General features: G+C 43.7%; 1 protein-coding gene across 6 annotated transcripts in view; it reads left to right on the top strand.

The window, feature by feature from the left end:
* prom1a (prominin 1a) overlaps positions 1–22439 on the top strand; it is a 60937-nt gene that overhangs the window by 5117 nt on the left and 33381 nt on the right. For 3 of the 6 annotated variants that reach the window (XM_061834872.1, XM_061834871.1, XM_061834869.1), the window contains exons 2-4: positions 13489–13547; positions 13816–13842; positions 17512–17717. In XM_061834872.1, coding sequence (XP_061690856.1) covers positions 13489–13547; positions 13816–13842; positions 17512–17717 — 292 coding nt within the window. The remainder of the gene's footprint in view (positions 1–13488; positions 13548–13815; positions 13843–17511; positions 17718–22439) is intronic. The other 3 variants (XM_061834874.1, XM_061834870.1, XM_061834873.1) reach the window with 1 other exon arrangement.

The raw sequence follows: 22439 nt of genomic DNA, 5'->3' as shown, positions 1-22439 counted from the left end.
GAATACTGTTTTCGGCACAACGGTATTACATATTTTATATTACCGCATATCAATATCAATTTGTCAAAATTGATATCCCTGTTGTAACATATCAATACAAACGTGTAAAATATTGATAAGCCGGTAAATCTTGAAACGGTACAATATTGGTGCATCAGCATCAAATATTGATATCGATATTGATATTGTCGTGCAGTATCATCTGGCAAGTTCCCCGGTCGGGGCCTTTTAATGGTCCCCCGCAGAGTTTAAGTCACGGAACAAAGTCCAAGCAGTTTGTCTTTCGCTGCGCTCGCTATGATTCAACTCTGAGCAACACGCTCTAATTATTTCAAGTCGTCAAGCAATAATTCATCAACATCGCCCCCCCCCCACCCCCCCCCCCGCCTTTTAGAAGGCAAACGATGTTCGCTTACGCAGCGAGAGAGAAAAAAAGCGGGCTGGGCTTGATTGCTTTTATGAAGGCGTTCCGTTTTTGACCCCCGGCGTGTTGTTCGCCAAACATAAATATTGCATACATTTTTTTTCTACTTTTCCAAAACCGTTAAAATATCGGACGATCGATTTGCTTGCCGCAAACGCAAGCAAACACGTACGCCGTCGCAAGGCGTTTGGGATGCCGTTGCCCGTGCGGCGTAAATAACCGACGAATCTCCGGCGAGCGAACGCAGCGCGACCTTTTGTCGGAACGGAGACGAGCGGCTTCCGGCGATCGGGCGAGCGAGCGTTGACATTTCGATCCGCGTTCTGTCAGAGAGACTCCCACGGTGGGGCGCAATCGGTCAAAACAAGCTGCGTCGGGAGTGCTGCACAACGGCGGGGGAGCGCTGAGCTTTTTCGCCGCTCCGATTGCGGCTTCCCGCAGATTCTGCTTTTGCTGTTTGTCTTCAGAAGTTAGGGCGGTGATTGACAAGCTCTGTTCTGCGGGAGAGCCGTCCATCGGTTTTCTTAGACGCTTATCCTCACAAGGGTCGTGGGAGCGCTGGAGCGGATCCCAGCTGTCCACGGGCAGGAGGCGGAGTACGCCCACAACTGGTTGCCAGCCAATCGCAGGGCACATAGGGACAAACGGCCGCACTCGCAATCACACCTACGGGCAATTTAGAGTGTCCAATCAATGTTGCGTGTTTTTGGGACGTAGGAAGAAACCGGAGTGCTCGGAGAAAACCCACGCAGGCACGGGGAGAACATGCAAACTCCACACAGGCGGGGCTGGGATCGAACCCGGGACCTCAGAACTGTGAGGCCAACACTTTCCGGCTGACCCACCGTGCCGCCCCGTGGGAGATCATCTTGTAAATGATCCAATCTCATTTAATTGACGCAAAAGCTATTACTTATTATTATTATTGTAATCGTATATGTCGGCAGTACTGGTCAGATATTTACTTCGTATCGGATCAAATTATGCAGTATCACACACACGACTAATATTACCACAAGTTTTACCTCCTGGGGGGCACGGTGGATTAGCTGATAAAGCGTTGGCCTCACAGTTCTGAGGACCCGGGTTCGATCCCGGCCCCGCCTGTGTGGAGTTTGCATGTCCTCATCGTCCTTGCGTGGGTTTTCTCCGAGCACTCCGCTTTCCTCCTACGTCCCAAAAACATCCAACATTAGTTGAAGAGACAAAATTGTCCCTAGGTGTGATTGTGGGTGTGGCTGTTTGTCTCTACGTGCCTTGCGATTGGCTGGCAACCCTGCCTCCTGCCCGTTGACAGCTGGGATAGGCTCCAGCACTCCCCGTACCCTCGTGAGGATAAGCGGCAAAGTAAATGAATGGATGGTTGGATGTTCATTTCCAATATTGTCAATATTTGTCGTGATATTGATCAATACCATTTGATATTGATATTTGACTGACTCCTCTCTTGTACATTTATCCCATGCAGATGTGTTCTTAAATATACATTTAATGGAATTTAGAACTTTGATTGAATGTAAATACATTTTTGAAAGGGATACTGTATACTTTCCATATACTGTATAGAGTATAGCAAATGAACACAAACATTTAGCATGATAATATGCATTTATTATTTACTAGTTATAACTGTCGTCCGTAAACTTTGCACAAATCCTTTGGTGGTCGTTGGCTGATGTGAAACCCAAAAGAAAGTAATGACAAACACAAAAAAAAAAAAAAATCAATAAATTCATTCAGATTAAGCAATTTCTTGATGAATCGACCTTAATTATTAAAATAGTTTATATGTCAACAATACTGGTCAAATATTGACCTCGTATCGGATTTAATTTTGAAGTATCGCATTAATATTCCCACGGGTTTTACCTCTCACTAACCCTTTAAACACATTCAAACATATTAAAATATTGACTGAAAAAATATTAATATTTTTTTTCTTTTAGCGAAGCGTTTTCTCACTCCCAGTTAAAGTTCACTGTAAAACTGGCACATAAAATTAAACTATCCATCCATCCGTTTTCTGAGCCGCTTATCCTCACGAGGGTCGCGGGGGGTGCTGGAACCTATCCCAGCTGTCAACGGGCAGGAGGCGGGGCACACCTTGAACTGGTTGCCAGCCACTCGCAGGGCGCTTCGAGACAAACAGCTCAGAATCACACCTACGGGCAATTTAGAATGCCCAATTAATAAGATTAAATATTGTATATTTAAACGATCAAAGGATTCAACCAAACAATATCATGTTCTCTAACAAACGTTCACTATTTTAACGCTAAGATAATACAAAACATTATCGATGTGCTAACGGAAATTAGCATAGCTGTTCCATTAATTATCAGCCTTCATACAAACAATATTTACAGCTATAGATTATATTCTCTCTGCTCTGTGGTGGAGGGGGGGGGGGGGGACTGTTACTTGTCCCTAAATTGTCCCTCGGTTCAAACGTCGGGAGCCGTGGAGTTAGCGTACTTTTGTTCTCAGTCCTTTTTGTTGCATGTTCCGTGAGCCGCTCCGCAAGTCTGCGAGATCCTTAATCCCGGATCGGGATCCATTTCACCGGTTACAATTGCGGCGTCGCCGACGGCTATTTTTAAGTTGCTCCGCAAGAGCCGAGCTGCCAGCAGGGAATCAAAGTGCTGCGTAATGTTGCTTTTTGCGTTCCTCGGTGACAAAGACGTTGAGGAGTGAAGGGCAAATGAATAGAGCGATGCCTCGGTTCTCGACCACAATGTGTTCCAGAAAACGGTTCGAAAAGTGAATTGTTCGAAAACCAAATCGATGTTTCCCATTACAATGAATGGAAAAAGAAATAATGCGTTCCAAGGCTTTTTAAAGCATTTTTTTTTAGTTTTTCCTGATAATAAACTGCATAGTAGAAATACATGTATAGTTTAAATACTTTATATAATAAAATAATTTCATAAATATATTTATTTTTTGCTTATTAGTAGTAGAGTACGGTCGGCTGGGAGTGCATTGCCGTATCTATAGCAACTTAGAAACACTCCAGATTCATATTCAACTAGCAGTTTTACGCAGTCGGTCTATAGGGGCTGCGTTACACAGAATAACAAAAGTGCGTTACTTGTGCCGCGTAACTAATTAGCATACAATATCGATACACTAATCATAGTAGTATAATAACTAATATCGTGACACACTCTATGGTATTTTGATTTGTCATGATACAACGTTGATTCGCTGGAGGAACGAGATTTTTTTGTCCGTCCATCCTTGTTGTCGAGTACGTAAGTAGTAAACAAATAAACATCGGACCAAGCATGACATTGAGAAGTTTGAGCTCAACGTCGCAAAAAATGTTGCAAGGCTAGCAAACGACAACTCAATTAAAGGACGCGTTCAAAACGGCGTAAAAATCGGAGCCGGGCCTCCTCCGGGTGCTTCCGAGTCTCATCAGGGTCGGTCGAGGGCGCGCCGGCGTCGTATCGGGGTCATCGGAAGAGAAGCGAGGCGGCGGTGGCAAGTCATGCGTTTCCCCAGCTTCCTTTGTTCCGGTCGGGTGGCGAGCGCAGCGCCTCTCTTCCGCTCGCGACGCTAAGCGTCCTGACTCGTCTTCACCGCTAAAACCGCTTACTTTTCGGACGCGCTAAAAACTTCGCTTTTGGAACTCGAGCGGGGAAGTTGGTGCACGGTGAACCCTCGCCCTGAGATTGTGAGGCGTTCCCACTTCTGATACCATTTTTCACAAAAGTTGCGTCGTTTAAATTGAAATAATCTAACCTCAGTAGTCAAATTTTGGGGTAGCTCCCACTTCTTACACCACCTGTTACAAAAGTTGAGTATCCGCAAGTCTTTTGGCCTGTAACCGGTAAACATGCCAGGGAACCATTTTCGAAAGGGGCATGCGATGAACTGAATCAATGCTTGTGATCCCACTTCTGACACCAATTGTCAAAGTGCATTTGAACCTGTCACTTCCTGGTAGGAAAATCTGTGTTATTACCACGCTTCCCAAAAGCCAAGTTCTTCCAACTGGGCCCGGCAAGGATCCTCCTTCTGACACCGTTTCCCGTGGATGTTGGGTCAACTCAACTTTCATGAGAACCTGGGTCCAATTGCTTGTGATCCCACTTCTGACACTAATTCTCACCGATGTTGGGTGACATCAACGTGCATTTGAACCCAGTAGGAAAATCTGTGTTATTACCAGGCTTCCAAAAACCCAGGAAGCCATCATCCAACTGGACCTGGCACGGATCCCTCTTCTGACACCGTTTCCCCTGGATGTTGGGCGAACTCAACTTTCATGAGAACCTGGGTCCAATTGGTTAAAAAAAACGCTTGTACAATGACTGGCAGAATCGTTAGCAGTCAGTTTCTAAACTGTCCCTGTCATGGAAGACCTCGTTGCTTGTGATCCCACTTCTGACACTAATTCTCACAGATGTTGGGTAAAGTCAGCGTGCATTTGAACCTGGTAGGAAAATCTGTGTTAGTACCATGCTACCAAAAAACCAGGTAGCCATCTTCCAACTGGACCTGGCACGGATCCCTCTTCTGACACCGTTTCCCCTGGATGTTGGGCGAACTCAACTTTCATGAGAACCTGGGTCCAATTGGTTAAAAAAAACGCTTGTACAATGACTGACAGAATCGTTAGCAGTCAGTTTCTAAACTGGCCCTGTCACGGAAGACCTCGTTGCTTGTGATCCCACTTCTGACACTAATTCTCACAGATGTTGGGTAAAGTCAGCGTGCATTTGAACCTGGTAGGAAAATCTGTGTTAGTACCATGCTTCCAAAAAACCAGGTAGCCATCTTCCAACTGGACCTGGCACGGATCCCTCTTCTGACACCGTTTCCCCTGGATGTTGGGCGAACTCAACTTTCATGAGAACCTGGGTCCAATTGGTTAAAAAAAACCGCTTGTAAAATGACTGACACAAGCGCCAAGCAGTCAGTTTCTAAACTGTCCCTGTCACGGAAGACCTCGTTGCTTGTGATCCCACTTCTGACACTAATTCTCACAGATGTTGGGTAAAGTCAGCGTGCATTTGAACCTGGTAGGAAAATCTGTGTTAGTACCATGCTTCCAAAAAACCAGGTAGCCATCTTACAACTGGACCTGGCACGGATCCCTCTTCTGACACCGTTTCCCCTGGATGTTGGGCGAACTCAACTTTCATGAGAACCTGGGTCCAATTGGTTAAAAAAAACGCTTGTACAATGACTGACAGAATCGTTAGCAGTCAGTTTCTAAACTGTCCCTGTCACGGAAGACCTCGTTGCTTGTGATCCCACTTCTGACACTAATTCTCACAGATGTTGGGTAAAGTCAGCGTGCATTTGAACCCGGTAGGAAAATCTGTGTTAGTACCATGCTTCCAAAAAACCAGGTAGCCATCTTCCAACTGGACCTGGCACGGATCCCTCTTCTGACACCGTTTCCCCTGGATGTTGGGCGAACTCAACTTTCATGAGAACCTGGGTCCAATTGGTTAAAAAAAACGCTTGTACAATGACTGACAGAATCGTTAGCAGTCAGTTTCTAAACTGTCCCTGTCACGGAAGACCTCGTTGCTTGTGATCCCACTTCTGACACTAATTCTCACAGATGTTGGGTAAAGTCAGCGTGCATTTGAACCCGGTAGGAAAATCTGTGTTAGTACCATGCTTCCAAAAAACCAGGTAGCCATCTTCCAACTGGACCTGGCACGGATCCCTCTTCTGACACCGTTTCCCCTGGATGTTGGGCGAACTCAACTTTCATGAGAACCTGGGTCCAATTGGTTAAAAAAAACGCTTGTACAATGACTGACAGAATCGTTAGCAGTCAGTTTCTAAACTGTCCCTGTCATGGAAGACCTCGTTGCTTGTGATCCCACTTCTGACACTAATTCTCACAGATGTTGGGTAAAGTCAGCGTGCATTTGAACCGGTAGGAAAATCTGTGTTAGTACCATGCTTCCAAAAAACCAGGTAGCCATCTTCCAACTGGACCTGGCACGGATCCCTCTTCTGACACCGTTTCCCCTGGATGTTGGGCGAACTCAACTTTCATGAGAACCTGGGTCCAATTGGTTAAAAAAAACGCTTGTACAATGACTGACAGAATCGTTAGCAGTCAGTTTCTAAACTGTCCCTGTCATGGAAGACCTCGTTGCTTGTGATCCCACTTCTGACACTAATTCTCACAGATGTTGGGTAAAGTCAGCGTGCATTTGAACCCGGTAGGAAAATCTGTGTTAGTACCATGCTTCCAAAAAACCAGGTAGCCATCTTCCAACTGGACCTGGCACGGATCCCTCTTCTGACACCGTTTCCCCTGGATGTTGGGCGAACTCAACTTTCATGAGAACCTGGGTCCAGTAAGTTAAAAACCGCTTGTAAAATGACTGACACAAGCGCCAAGCAGTCAGTTTCTAAACTGTCCCTGTCACGGAAGACCTCGTTGCTTGTCATCCCACTTCTGACACTGCTAAACTTCAATCTCTTTAACGTCGCGTCACGGGTCCGTCTGTACCGCAGCGCCGGGCTTCATTGAGGCGGGCGGGTTCATTGAAAGCCGGGTCGGCGCGTAATGTTACATCACGGCGGGCGGTGACCCGGAGCGACGATGATGTGTCACCTCACACTCGCGTCACATTCAGGCTCACTACGTCGATTTCATCCCGTTTGAGGTTCGCCGACGCGGAGGCAGTTCGTGTGTGTGTGTGTGTGTGCGCGCACATCAATGTGATTCTCACTGGAGGGGGGAAGGTGTCCCCCCCCCCCAGATGCTCATGCGGCCAGTCGAGCGCACTAATAACCGCACACGTGAGCGCTATTTTGTGTATATATATATATATATATATATATATATATATATATATATTTATTTTTTTTTTTTCCGATTGTGTTTTACGCCGTTGCACAGGCGGAACGACGCATCTGGCCGAGCTTGCCAATCACACGAGCGCAGGCGGGGAATTTACGTGAGCTCGTGCGGTCGAAAGGCAAGATAAGATTCTCTCGCCATAGTAACAGATTCTATGGTAACGGGCCTGGGATCGTGCGGAGGTGTGTTTATTTGACACCGCGCTCGTAAAAGCAGCGTTAAGCATTATTGAAACGCACTCGCGCGGCTCTTAAGTGCGGCGGTTCTTCAGTGGCAAATTGTTCATTCGCCTTGTTGAGTTTTACAGAGGTCATTAAATGATTGTCGAAATCATCACTGCGTCATTTTCCACATTTTTGTTTTGTCTTAAGTGAGTGTCAGTGTGTGTCATCCCACTTCTGACCCAGTTTTGCAAGGACGTTGTGTAAAGTCCAGTCACGTCTAAAACTTGGTCTTTTGAATGAAATTACCTCTAGACAGACCATTCTGCCAAAGATCCTTGAAAGACCTCAACTGCTTGTGATCCCACTTCTAACACCGCCCATCACAAAAGTTCAATAACCTCAAATCAGAGTTATTGGAAAGTCTGTGTCGGTGAAAAATAAGTACATTGAGCCACCACGCCAGCTAACACGCCACCACTACAGATCCCACTTCTGACACCACGTTATCGCAAACATTTGTCAAAGTCAACCCGAATCTCAACTAATCTTCCTTGCCTTCAAGTCTGTACGTTTTATTTTCTTTCGGAACGTGAACATTTCTGAGCATCAGCAAAGTTGCCGGTCCCTGCCGAGCGGAGTTCCCTTTTCCCTGAGTCCAATTCCACGTGGATTGCGACTCCAAACATCAAATTCACAGAGATAACGTCACAAGCAAAATCCCCCGAGTGGCTTTTTTTTTTTTTTTTTTTTTTTTTTTGCTTTGTCGCCTTACGAGCGGCGCAAAGCTGAATGAAGTTTAGCGGCGTGCCGGCGTGTCCCGGCCTGGCTTACATATTCCATATTTATTTCCCCCCCTACTTTGTTCGGTAAGCCTGTTAGCATGGGGCTTAGCAAGCGGGCTGATATTAAGAGTCGGGCGGCATTTAGAGCAACTTGATTAGTTTTTCCGTCTTTCCTTGCGCATCCATCCATTCATTCATGTCATTTTTCACCTCGCACTTCAGCTTTTCTTCACATCAGCCTGCCGACACGTTTCCATTTACGACACAGGTTTTTTTTTTTTTTTATCTCTTCTTTCTGTCTTTCCATTTTTTTTTTCTTTACACTTTCAGCCTTTGAGCTCCTCGGCGCTTATCCCGAGCGAGACATCAGACGAGAGGATAAGCTCCAGTCCTGACACTGGCGAGCCGCGTTCAGCACTTTCGAGCGCCGCTATGCTAATTTCATGTTTGAGCTCAGACCGTCGCAGAGGACATCGGAATAATATAATCATAATACTGCTGGCTAGCTGGCTACTGGACCAACGTGTTGTCGGAAAATGTACACACCGAGTAAAAAAAAAAATACACGAACCGTAATTCCTGGCCTACAGAGCGCACCTGGTTATAAGCCTCAGTACACAGAAAGAGTTTAACGCTAGCGCGGGGTTAGCGCGGCGCTAGTGTTAAACTCTTTCTGTGTACCGCGGCTTATAACCAGGTGGGCTAACGCTAGCGCCACCCTAACACTAGCGCTGCATCAACGCAGAAACCGCAGGGTTGAAAGCATATGAAAAAAGTTGCGTAGGCCGGAAATTATGGTGTCTATCTATCTATCTATCTATCTATCTATCTATCTATCTATCTATCTATCTATCTATCTATCTCGAGAGCGAGAGATATGGGTGTCAAACTCAAGGCCCAGGGGCCAGATCCGGCCCACCGCATGATTTTATGTGGCCCGCGAAGGCAAATTATGAGTATGCACTTCCAATTTCAAATTGTCATATCATAAATGATGATGTATCATACATATCATATATTATGTGATATATATATATAATTTTTTATAAGGATAACAGCATCATTACTACTAATAATTTCTTACTGATGATGATGGTATTGAGATTGATGATGGTGATAAATATATTATTAAAAGCAATAAAAATAACGATGAAAATATTGTTTAGAAAATTCCATATTAATATATTAATTAAATAATATTAGTCTCAAATACACGTTGTCACAGTTATTACATTTACTATATTCCTTGTAAATTATGTAATTCATAAATGTTTTTGAGGGGGTTATGACTGAGGTAATATGACAACTAGTAAAAATTTTTTCTGTTTTTTTTTGTATTTCTTTCAGTAATTGGTATGAATATAATGTCAAAATAACTATATTTTTATGCTTCATTTCGTTTGGCTGATGGTAAATTTCAATAGTTGGCTTGTTAGTCAGATGATTGGTTCAAAACACAAAAGGTTAAAACAGAAGACATTCACGCAGTTATGAAATAGGACAAAACAAAAATTCCCCGTAATCGGGAGCGATAAATAATAAGAACTGTCAATTTTAAAAAGGCGCAGGAATGATGTGTAGATGCTGCCTAGTCGCTGGAAATGTTTTTGAAAGTACCAAGAAAAACCAGTTCCTTCAGTTTGGAAGTGCTTTGAAGTAAATTTCAGCAATGGTCATAAACGAACGCTCGGCTAATTCACTGCAAACATTTACAATACTTGGCAAATATTGAATAAAAAAAGGTGCGGCACGGTGGATCAGCTGGAAAGCGTTGGCCTCACAGTTCTGAGGTAACGAGTTCAATCCCGGACGTGCCTGTGCCAAGTGTGCATGTTCTCCCCGTGTCTGGGTGGGTTTTCTCCGGGCACTCCGGTTTCCTACCACATCCAAAAAACATGAAACATTAATTGGACACTCTAAATTGCCCGTAGGTGTGATTGTGGGTGCGGCTAGTTGTCTCTGTGAGCCCTGCGATTGGCTGGCAAACAGTTCAGGGTGTACCCTGCCTCCTGCCCGTTGACTGCTGGGATAGGCTCCAGCATGCCCCGCAACCCTTGTGAGGGTAAGCGGAAAAGAAAAGGGATTGATGGATGTATAAATTAAAAAAAATGGCAATTGTTGCTGCACATAAATATTGGGGAAGTAGGGCGTAACCTTGCCTACCGCACCTTTGGCTTAGTACGTGAAAATGTAGTAGTGTGAGAAACGGGCTGCCACAAAGGGTGCAGCAGACAATGAAGACTTTACAGCATGTAACCGAGTACCACGACACCGTGGTACACACAAGCCGGGGGTCGCAGTCATTGTTCCTGATTCCTTCGGATATAAAAGTTGCCAATAATCAAGCGCAGGGAGAAAAGCGGGAGAAACCATCTTCTTTCTGAAGGGAAAAAAATAAAAAGCTTTGTACATGAAATCAAAATTATTATATATAAATTAAGTTTTTCAGTTATTTGGGTGGCTTCAATTGTACACAACACAGGCCACGGTGGGGATTGTAAACAAAAGCCTCAGAGACGATCGCTACCTTTCATCCGTTTTCCCCGTTCGCGTCCCTCCCCGAAGCCCCGATCGTTTTACACCTGGCCTCAAACGCACAAAAGACGGCGACAAAAGCCGTACAAACTCTCACAAGGACCGTGACGTAGGACACGTTGAGCTTTTTCACAAAAGTGGCTTCCTGGAAGAAACATCCCGGTGTTCGCTTACTGTAGACCGGACAAACGGCTCGCCCAACAATCGTAGTTTTCTGTGACGTTAGGATTGATGCGACCGTTCCAATTACACGTTAAAGGGCCAGTACACCTCGATATACATTTTAAAATTGATAGTGTTGTCAAAACCACCTATAATAACAACTCACTTCGATGTGTATCCAGAAAAAAAAAAGAGAGGAAAGCGTTTCATTCATGCGCAAAGTTGCGGAAGTCTCACTCGACGTTCCGGTGGCGGCCATATTGCCCGCTACGTCATCAGCAGACGTCACACTGCGACATTCGCCGTTGAAAACGCGTCGTGGCGCCTGCTACGGGAGCGGAACGAGAGAGATTTCCTGATTTTTCCGACGCCCCTTCTGACACGGAAGCTCTTTTCGAAGAAGCGAACATCTCACAATCGCGCGAAGTGACCGCGGGCAATATTACCCTATCGTTTCGAGCCATATTTAGATGATATGCGGATCACTTTTAGCTAACAATAGACTCCCTTACAGTATGTAGCGTATTCAGGAGGACCCTTGCCGGGCGAAAAACTACTTCAGGGGTACTCAGACACCGGTGGCAGATGGGGTGGGGGTGGGGGGGGGTGTCTCCTTTCTCTTCCCGGACACGCCCAAACCACGTCCCCGCCCGATTCACCTCCTTGTCGCAACCGACAACGATAAAAACGCCGGCCCGCGCACATCGACACATTTAGCACCCCTGACTTGCGTACTTTATTAAGTTATTATTATCTTATCTTTTATTATGTTCTGAGAGAAGCATTCTGTCGCCCACCCCACCAGCTATTATTATTTTTAATAGCTCTATACACAACTACTTGTCATTTAGAAACCACGAAGCTCTCGTCCTTTGCACCTGTGCAAGCCATTTTAACGACGAACCGGGAATTTTGGAAACGTATGAAGAGTGAATCCATCCTCACGAGTGTTCGAGCAAAATCCAGCAATACAACGAGCCGGAATTTTTGGCTAACACGCAGAAAAAAACAGCTAATCTCTCGCAGGTAAGAGAAGGTGTAAATACGCGACCCCGCCACTGGAGGCATCTTCAGAAAACGTCACTTCCTGCTTCTTCTTCAAAACAAAGTCCGAGAGAGACTGTCCCTGGCGGGAGATGGAAAAAATGATATACGGCAACATTCGGACTTGCTGTGAAAAAACAGATGGGACCATATTTTTTAATTAAAAACATACTCAATTTGATGTTTTAGGCGTCAGTGGCCCTTTAAGCACAATAGAAATAAAAACAACCAGAAATAAAACACAAAGTCGGTCAAATTGCAGCCGTGTCACGGTTCAGATGGGTTAGCTTGGGTTGAATCCACAACTTGGTTTTTTTTTTTTTTGGGGGGGGGGGCAGGGGGCGGAGGGGATGTTGAAGTCAGCAGTATGTCAATAAAATCCAAAGGAATTCATTCAAATGTTTGACCCTGTCAGTTTTAACCCAAGGGGAAAATTTTGCTGTCAGATTTTGGCTAACCGCGTCTCTTTTCTATCCATCCATCCATTTTCTTAGCCGCTTATCCTCACGAGGATCGCAGGGAAGTGCTGGAGCTTATCCCGGCTGTCAACGGGCAGGAGGCGGGGTACGCCCTGAACCGGTCGCCAGCCAATCGCAGGGCACATCGAGAAAAACAAATCACACCAAGGGGCAATTTAGAGTGTCCAATTAATGTTGAATTGTTTTTGGGATGCGGGAGGAAACCGGAGTGCCCACCCGGAGAAAACCCACGCAGGCAAGGGGAGAACATGCAAACTCCACACAGGCGGGCCCGGAATCGAACCCTCGACCTCAGAATTGTGAGGCCAACGCTTTACCAGTTAACCCACCGTGCTGCAGGTCACGGAAATAATACTAATAATTATTATTTTTTTTTAATTTAACCCCTGAAATCAGCTAGGCAAATCTATCATAAATTCACCCACAAAAAAAAAAAAGTCTAAAAAAATCCAGGCTGGAAAAGTAACAGGAAGTCAGTCTTCCATTTTGTTTTGAAGGGACATTTCTGGCCTTTTTTTTTTTTTTTTTTACATGTAATAATTCATCCCCCCAAACTACCTCCGCTCAGCACTGTGAAAATGAGTAGATGTCTATCAGGAGGAGACCCACAAAAAAAGTCTCAAAAATCCATCCTGGAAAAGTCACAGGAAGTCAGTCTTCCATTTTGTTTTGAAGGGGACATTTTTGGATTTTTTTTTTTTTTTTTTTACATAAAATAATTCACTAGCTGATCCTCCGTGTTGCCCACCTTTCTGCTACCTAGGTTATATTTTAGCATGGTTTAGCTTATTAAGCATGCATATGTAGTCATTTATATTTTTCTGGAATGGTTAATCACCCGAAAATGCATAATTAATATGCGTTTGTGTGCAAATGTACACATTTTAAACTCGAAAGTGCTTTTATCAGGAATGCATATGTGCAAATGTTGTCATTCCGGAACAGTTCAGCGCCGCAAAACGTCGATTTACATTTGTTTCAATGTTGTCGCGGATGGACGAAGTGGCTCTGAACCGAAGTGGGCGACCAATCTTCTTTTCGCAATGTCCTGCAGATCTTCTCATCAGGCTGGCCAAGGACAAGTTTGGAGCCCTTCAGACTGAATATCAGAAGGTGAGTGGACGAATCCAAAAAGGAGGCGAGTTCCACGTTGACCGCCGTGACAAGTTTTTCATCAAATCCCCATTCAAGAACCCCCCCCCGGAAGTTTCTTTATCTACCTGCGTGCGGTTTTTATGATTTCCTCTTTATTTGTATGCTTTGTTTTTGTTCCTGCTCTTCCTTTGACGCTTGTGTTTTATGGCTTTGTCTCCTGCATGCATCTCCCTCCTCCTCCTCCTCTTCTTCTTCTTCATACGAAACCATCCGGTATCTCCTTCAGCCGGAGAACGTAGTGCTGAGCCTGCAGGTAAAGTCGAGAAATTCCAAAGCCGACAAGCCGACTTCCCACGAGACACGCGCTCCCATTTTCATTTTTACATCTTTAGCCCTAAAATGCGTGGTTTTGCTTTTCATCCCTGTAAGCAAACGCGACGCCTGTTTTAGAGCTTTTTCGCATTCCGTAAGGCACTGGTGTCAAACTCAAGGCCCGGGGGCCAGATCCGGCCCGCCGCGTGAATTTATGTGGCCCGCGAAGGCAAATGGTCACATCATAAATGATAATGTTGCGATATTGCAAGCGTCATAGTGTGCCCGAACATCTGCAATACTTTAAAAACACATTAACCTTGATTTATAATTCCAAAACTTCCGTAATTTCCAGCCTATAAACAGCGATTTTTTTTTTTTACACACACGGTTTATGCGGTGATGCGGCAAATTTGTGCATTTTTTCTAACGGGCGCAAGGGGGCACTGGACCGGAAAAGGTAAGAGTGAGATTGGTGGAATATATGTGTCGAGGAAATGACTTTTGCCGGCCCTGTTAGCCCTACGCTAGCGTTAGCGCTGCGCTAGCAACACGGTAGCACAGCACTAACCGGGCCGGTTAAAAAAAAAAAACATACCTAAATCACTGAGACACAGCAGTAACATAGCAGCAAGCCCTACAAGGATAGATAGATAGATAGATAGATAGATAGATAGATAGATAGATAGATAGATAGATAGATAGATAGATAGATAGATAGATAGATAGATAGATAGATAGATAGATAGATAGATTAGATCTGCTGGCAAAATAAAAGGATAGCTAATTCATAAGATTATTGTAGCATAGATAGATAGGATGCTAGTGAAACAAAAGGCGAGCTAATAATTTATATGATTATTGGAGTGTGCTAGCATGATTTCTAGACATTAGCTAACCATAATGTGACTGCAATTAGCTTGATTGATGTATTGTTTATTGAAATAAAAATATTATGAATAAAAAATATTAAAACCTGCTACCAAGCTAAAAAGCAAGCTAACAATTTATAAAATTATTGTAGGATGCTAGCACGATTACTCGACACTAGCTAACCATAACGTGACTGCAATCACAGGTGATGTTTGAAATAACACAAAGAGGATTTATACACTTTATACTTTTTCTTTTTTTGCAACATTCTAAATATTCCAGAAATGTCCAATTTTTATGCATAAATACATATCTGATGGTAATGAACTATTTCAAAATGTTCCCATTTTTGCAGACACATGCATGGTCATGATAGTTTCTGGTGCTAAATAATTCCCCCCAAAAAGTCCAATTTTCATATAGTTAAACTAGTAAACTATCCAGATTTGTGTATTTTTCCAATGCTAAATAATTACAATAATAAATCACACATATTTTCATGTCTTTTAGTCGTGCTGAACCGCTCAAAAGTCTTCCCAAGTGGATTCAATCTGAGCAGATCTTTCCAAGCACGAAGCCGCAACCTTCCTTCTGCCCGAGGACGCTCCGGCGGCTGTTTTGGCGATTTTTTTTTTTTTTTTTTTTTTTATTATTATTATTTTTTTAAAACATCTTAACAGCGACACGCCGCCACCTCATCTCGGCGGAAGGTCACATTCTTCCTTCGGGCTCTCGCCAAAACAAAGCGATCGTCCAAAAATAGAATGAGCTGCAGGCCATTTCAAGAATGATGGTGGGGGGAAGAAAAAAACAAACAAAAAAATACATTTTTTTTTTTTGTTCTTATGTATGACAACTGGGCCCATGACAACAAGATTTTGAACACAGTCCCGTTGGGTGAAATTTGACTTTATTTTGGGAGGGGGGGGGGTTCACTTTTTCTTTTTATCATTTTTAGGTCTTGGACTTTGTCTGTTTGCTCAGCTGGAAGTCGAGCCTTTCATCAAAAATTCCGTCTTTCCTCCTTCGTTAGCGATGCGGCAGCGGCGCAGGGATGCGTGCGCTCGTCTGCGAGGCGCGTGCCAACAATAATGTGCTTTCTACGGCATTGATCATATTTAATAACGGTTCCTTATTGGACTTTTCTTACCGTTTCAGCACATTTTTGACACTGTCACGCACACTGATCCCATTTGGCCTCACAATAGAGACGCCATTAAATTAGTTTAACGTTACTTTTGTCTTGTGCCCTCGAACTTTTCTTTGTTTATTGCTAGCACACAAAACGCGCACCGATGTTTTTATGGTGTTTCACGAGATTTTTCTATGAATATACATTTTGTGGAGCTAAAGCATTCAAGAAATGTCCCCACTTTGTATTTTATGGTGATGAAAACATTTTAAACTGTCCACGTTTGTGCGAAGCGTCATGTGTGAATTTTGCCAAAAATCCCCTTTGCGCAAACCAATAAAGCAGTTCCATCGCATTTAAGACATTTTACCGTTATTTCCAGCCTACAAGCTGCGATTTTTTTCACATGCTTTCAACCCTGCGGTTTATGCGGTGATGCGGCGCTAGCGTTAGCGCGGTACTAGCATTAGTGTGGCGCTAGCTTTAGCGCACCTGGTTATAAGTCTCGGTACACAGAACGAGTTTAATGCTAGCGCGGCGCTAGCATTAGCTCTGCGCTAGCGTTAACGCACCTGGTTATAAGCCTTGGTACACAGAAAGAGTTTAATGTCAGCTCGGCGCTAGCGTTAGCGCACCTGGTTATAAGCCTCAGTGCACAGAAAGAGTTTAACGCTAGTGCGGTGCTAGCCTTAGCTCGGCGCTAGCTTTAGCACGCCTGGTTATAAGCCTCAGTACACAGAAAGAGTTTAATGTCAGCTTGGCGCTAGCGTTAGCGCACCTCGTTATAAGCCCCAGTACACAGGAAGAGTTTAACGCTAGCGCGGTGCTACCGTTAAACTCTTTCTGTGTACCGAGGCTTATAACCAGGTGCGGTCTGTAGGCCGGGAATTACGGTAATCTCACACACACAATAGTACAACACAGCCACGATAAAACAACTCACACAAAATGGAAGTTCAAAGAGCGAGTAGTCAAGCTAAACCATTCCAAAATCTTTGCCCTTATATGCTAACATACTGCACATAGTATAATGATGCCTCGGTTCTCAACCACAAATCGTTCCAGAAAATGGTTCGAGAAGTGATTTGTCCGAAAACTAAATCGACGTTTCCCATTACAATGAATGGAAAAAGAAATAATACGTTCCAAGCCTAAAAAATTTGGCTTTCCTTCAAAACCCGATTTGTTCGAAAACGGGGACGTTCAAGTACCGAGGACTCTATATGTAGGCCTTTTGTAGTATTTAACCGTTTGCAAAATATCCATATTCTTGCATATGGCTATTAATTTCTGCTGCTAAACCTTTCCAGAACATCTCCGCTTTCGTGTAAACACATTTGGACGATCATTTTGTGACGCAAAATCATATTGTAGCGTCTACATTTTTAGCTATGGATAAATGAATATTTTCGCGAGTCACTGATGTCGTAGTGGTACGCACATTTGCCTACGATGCAGGCAGCCCGGGATCGATTCCCGCTCGGTGACCGTGTCGATATCTGCCCTGCGACTTTTGGCGCCCAACCGTTTTAAAACGCTCATTCGATGCGATGTTCCCAAATTGAAATATTTCTGCATTTCCTGGCGCTCAGTCGCTCTTCTTGCATGTACTTAACGGCAACCCCCTGACGGTCATCCCTCCCCGGGTCCCTCGGCTCCCCCCAGGCGATCTACTACGAGGTGGGCTTCCTGGTGTGCGCGGCGCTGGGCGTCCTGTTCGCCGTCCTGGTGCCCGTGGTGGGCCTCTTCTTCTGCCTGTGCCGCTGCTGCGACAACTGCGGCGGCGAGATGCACCAGCGCCAGAGGAAGAACGCCGACTGCAGACGAGGCCTGCTGGGAACGCTGCTCTTCTCCGCCTCGCTGGTCGTCACGTGAGTCCGCGCGAAAAACCTGACACATACAAAGTATGAGTTGTACACACATTTTTTCATGGCTAACTCTATTGTCTGCCACTGAAACATTAAAAAGTGTCCACAGACATATCCACCTCTGCATTTTTGGGGTGCTACAACATTCTCAAAATTCTTCAGTTCTTCGCACATTTTCTCATGCCCCTTTACAAGCTCATCCATCTCTCTCTGGGTGTTTCTGGTTCTATCTGGATCTAACTTGATTTCAAGTGTTCCTGGAGCGAAAACATTCTTTTTTTTGTTTTCAAAAGCGCCTCGAGGTTGATTTGGGTCCTCATTTCACTCCAGCGTCTGCTCCGGTCGCTGGGGAGATTTAATAAGTAACGACGCTCCCCCGGTGTCTGCTCGTCGCGCTTTGGAATTTCCAATAAGTCGGACGCCCTCCGCTCACGGAGGAGAGTCAGCCCTCGTCAGTGTAAATACGCGCCCGCCGCATCTCCGTGGCAACACTTTCTTTTCCCGCTGACACCGACGTAGCTAGCTTCTTGAGCTTTAGCTCGTTGGTAGCTGTAGAGACGCTACACAGCGCCCGTCAAGCATTCCCCGAGCAGAGAGCTCGGGCAACCGTTCAACGTAGACGTGCCGTTTTTATTTCTTTACGATATCGTTGGCACAACTGTGCACTAGCTGCTTTTTTACGCTTGCGTTCTGGGATATTTCCGTGACAAAACTCTATCCGTATTTGTTGATATACAATGTAATGTATTCTAGAATAGAACAAAGGCAACGATAGAGGAATAAAGAAACAATGAAGTTATGGGAAAGAGTAGTGGAGGCTAGACTCGGGACAGGACTGCGAGGAACGGTATGGTTTCATGCCTAGAAAGAGTAACACAGATGGACTATTTACCTTGAGGATGCTTGTGGAAAAGTACAGAGAAGGTCAGAAGGAGCTACATTGTGTCTTTGTGGATCTAGAGAAAGCCTATGACAGAGTACCAAGAGAGGAACTGTGGTACTGCATGCGCAAGTCAGGTGTGGCGGAGAAGTATGTTGAAAATAGTACAGGACATGTACAGTATGAGGGCAGCAGAACAGCGGTAAGATGTGCCGTTGGTGTGTCAGAAGAATTCAAGGCGGAGGTGGGAGTGCATCAGGGATCCGCGCTGAGCCCCTTCCCGTTTGCGGTAGTAACGGATCGGCTGACAGAGGAGGTTAGACTAGAATCCCGATGGACTATGACGTTCGCAGATGATATTGTGATCCGCAGTGAAAGCTGGGAGCAGGCGGAGGAACAATTGGAAAGATGGAGGTACGCACTGGAAAGGAGAGGAATGAAGATTAGCCGAAGTAAAACGGAATAGATGTGCGGAGGACGAAGAGTGAAGCTCCAGGGAGAAGAGATGGCGAGGGTGGGCGACTTCAAATACTTGGGGTCAACGATACAGAGCAACGGTGAGTGTGGTCAAGAAGAAGTGAAGAAACGGGTCCAAGCCGGGTGGAACAGTTGGCGGGAGGTGTCTGGTGTTCTATGTGATAGAAGAGTCACCGCTAGGATGAAGGGCAAAGTCTATAAACCGGTGGTGAGGCCGGCCATGATGTACGGATTAGAAACGGTGGCACTGAAGAAGACCCCCAATGGGACAAGCCGAAAGAAAAAGAAGAAAAATGTATTCCAGAATAGAGACACCAGAAAATTTGTGCTCATAAGGGTTTGTTTGCAAACTTTGGAGTCTGCATAACCATTCCAAAAGTGTCCATAATTGAACATGAACTGAATTGAGCATGATAGCAAATTCCCGAGCGAGTTAACCTCTTGAGTCGTGCCGCATTATCCCAAACATGTTCATTAATGGATAATAACAATAACGCAAACGAGCCGACTTTGCCGTGCATATCCCGGTTTATACTTCATAGCTACGTTAAGAGGAAATATTACTATGAGTGCAGAAAGGATCCAAATTATTCTTAAGAAATGCGAATGACTGAACCGTGATGGAATGCGTTTTATTGTTATTTTCTTTTTGCAAGTGCGTCAAAAGACAACTTGTCTCATGTCGTTACCCAGCATGCATTTCCACGCTCTACTTCAGTCGCGGGCTGTCTCACGCCATTAGCGCAAACGGTCGCAACGTGACGAGCTCGGCGAAACCCCCGCCACGCTAATCCCACGGGGGTCTAATTAATAGTAATGTCGGCACCACCCGCCCGCCCTACAAGCCGTTTAAATGCTTCGCTCGGACCATTTAGTCATCCGAGCTACAACATATTATTACATACATACTGTACATATTTTTATTTTCATGCCACCTGAAGGAAGGAAGGAAGGGTCACTGCTCATGTTGTACTACCGTAGTATGAATATCAACTAGATAGTGACGGGATTGCCGGGGAATTCGTTCAAATCTTAAGAAATGTTGAATATGAAACTGTAAAAAAATAGAACATAAATGATAAAGGGTTGGATCTGCAAAAGTTGGAAATTTCTGGGAAAATGTGGAATTATGAAAAAATGTGACGAATATTTAGACAGAGATGTCCTGAATGACTCAAATACTTTGAAGTTGGGCTGATTCGAATCGGTCGAGACATGGCTGGAAGACGTAAATGTTAAATTTAGATTTGGGAATGTCTACCTAAAAATATGTGAATTTGGGGAATGTGAAAAATAATTTCCTTTGAATGATTTTGTCAAATCGTGTAAGAAAGCTTGAAATTTTCTGGAATGAGGAAAATACAAGTGTACTGGGCTCGATTATCATAACCCGCATAAATCTGCGCAGAGGTGTGGTAGACCCGGTGCTTATCATTTCACAATTTTTTTCAATTTATTATTTTCTTTTTATTTAATTTGTTCGATAGAAAACACGACACGCAATCGCCGCTGTGGCAAAAGATAATATTATTAAATACAGAATAAACTGGTGAGAACATTCTCGCGACTTAAATATTTCCACTGATTTCATGTAGCGAGGTAGATAGATAGATAGATAGATAGATAGATAGATAGATAGATAGATAGATAGATAGATAGATAGATAGATAGATAGATAGATAGATGATAGATAGATAGATAGATAGATAGATAGATAGATAGATAAAGAGAGAAGGAGAGAGAAGGAGGGAGGGATAGATAGATAGATAGATAGATAGATAGATAGATAGATAGATAGATAGATAGATAGATAGATAGATAGATAGATAGATAGATAGATAGAAAATATTAAAACCTGCTGCCAAGCTAAAAGGCGAGTCAATAATTGATAAGATTATTGTAGCGTGCGAGCACAATTGCTAGACACTAGCTAACCTCGATCAGTAGACAGACATAGATGGATAGATAGATAGATAGATAGAGATAGATAGATAGATAGATATAGATAGATAGATAGATAGATAGATAGATAGATAGATAGAGATAGATAGATAGATAGATAGATAGATAGAAAATATTAAAACCTGCTAGCAAGCTAAAAGGTGAGCTAATAATTTATATGATTATTTGAGCATGCTAGCACGATTGCTTGATACTAGCTAACCGTAATGTGACTGCAATCAGCTAGCGCTTGAATGTCCTGAATTTTGTGTTGAGAAGTGTAGAAAGAGTGGTAGGACAAAAACTGCGAGGAATGACTTAAAAAAATACAGAATTTCGTTGTAATACATAAATAATGTAATTAAAGAAAATGTTAGCATGGGGGGGGGGTCACCTGAGTTTACGCACCGCCAAACATCTCCCAGTGACTCACGCCACAATCGGTTGACTAACAGGAGGCGGCGAAATCCACTAAACGACGCCTGCGAGGGGCCCCGGCGTAGGCACAAAATAGTCGCAGAGAGGAAAGAATAAAGGAATGAGAGATGACAGTGGGAAAATGGAACGGGGGTGGCAGGCGGGGGTGCGGGGGGGGGGGGCGAACACTTGCCCACGGACCTGCGCCAGGGCTCGCCCATTCACCCCCAAATCATGTTGGCGCTTTTTATTGACGGCAATCAGATAGCACATTGTATCGTTAGCCTAATAACATAGTTATTAACAAGACCTTGGGATTATTCAAATTGAAAATGTTAACTTTTTGTTAAACATATAAATTACAATGAAATTCATCAATTATTTTGGGTGTGGAAAAGTGTTTGCCCCCTTCCTGATTTATTTTTTGGGGGTGTGCTATTTTTCGCACAGTCTTAATAATCACAACCTTAATTGAAAAACTGCATTTTCTGGATATATTTGACTAATATTAAAATTCAAATTAAATTAAATTAAACAAGGTGAGACAAGAGTATAAAAAGACTACTGTCGGTATGAAAAAACTGCATTCATAAATTAAAAAAATTATTACATTGCACTTTATTCCTATTTGTAAAAAAGTGTTTGCCCCCTTCCTGATTTATTTTGGGGGGGTGATATTTTTCACACAGTCTTAATAATAAAAACTTGAATTGAAAAAATGCATTTTGTGGATATATTTGACTAATATTTAAATGAAAAATTACATTAATTTAAATTAAACAAGGTGAGACAAGCGTACAAAAAGACCACTGTAGGGATTAAAAAAAAACTGCATTCATAAATTTAAAAAAATTATTACATTGCACATTATTCCTATGTGTGAAAAAGTGTTTGCCCCCTCCTTGATTTATTTTTGGGGGGGAGGTTGTAATATTTTTTACACAGTCTTAATAATAAAAACCTTAATTGAAAAAAACTGCATTTTGTGTTTATTTGATGTACTTGATTAA

This window comes from Syngnathoides biaculeatus, chromosome 11 (genome assembly GCF_019802595.1).
Source record: "Syngnathoides biaculeatus isolate LvHL_M chromosome 11, ASM1980259v1, whole genome shotgun sequence".
NCBI lineage: Eukaryota > Metazoa > Chordata > Actinopteri > Syngnathiformes > Syngnathidae > Syngnathoides > Syngnathoides biaculeatus.
Note: the sequence above shows the minus strand (reverse complement) of the source record. Positions and strands in the feature narration are given on the sequence as shown.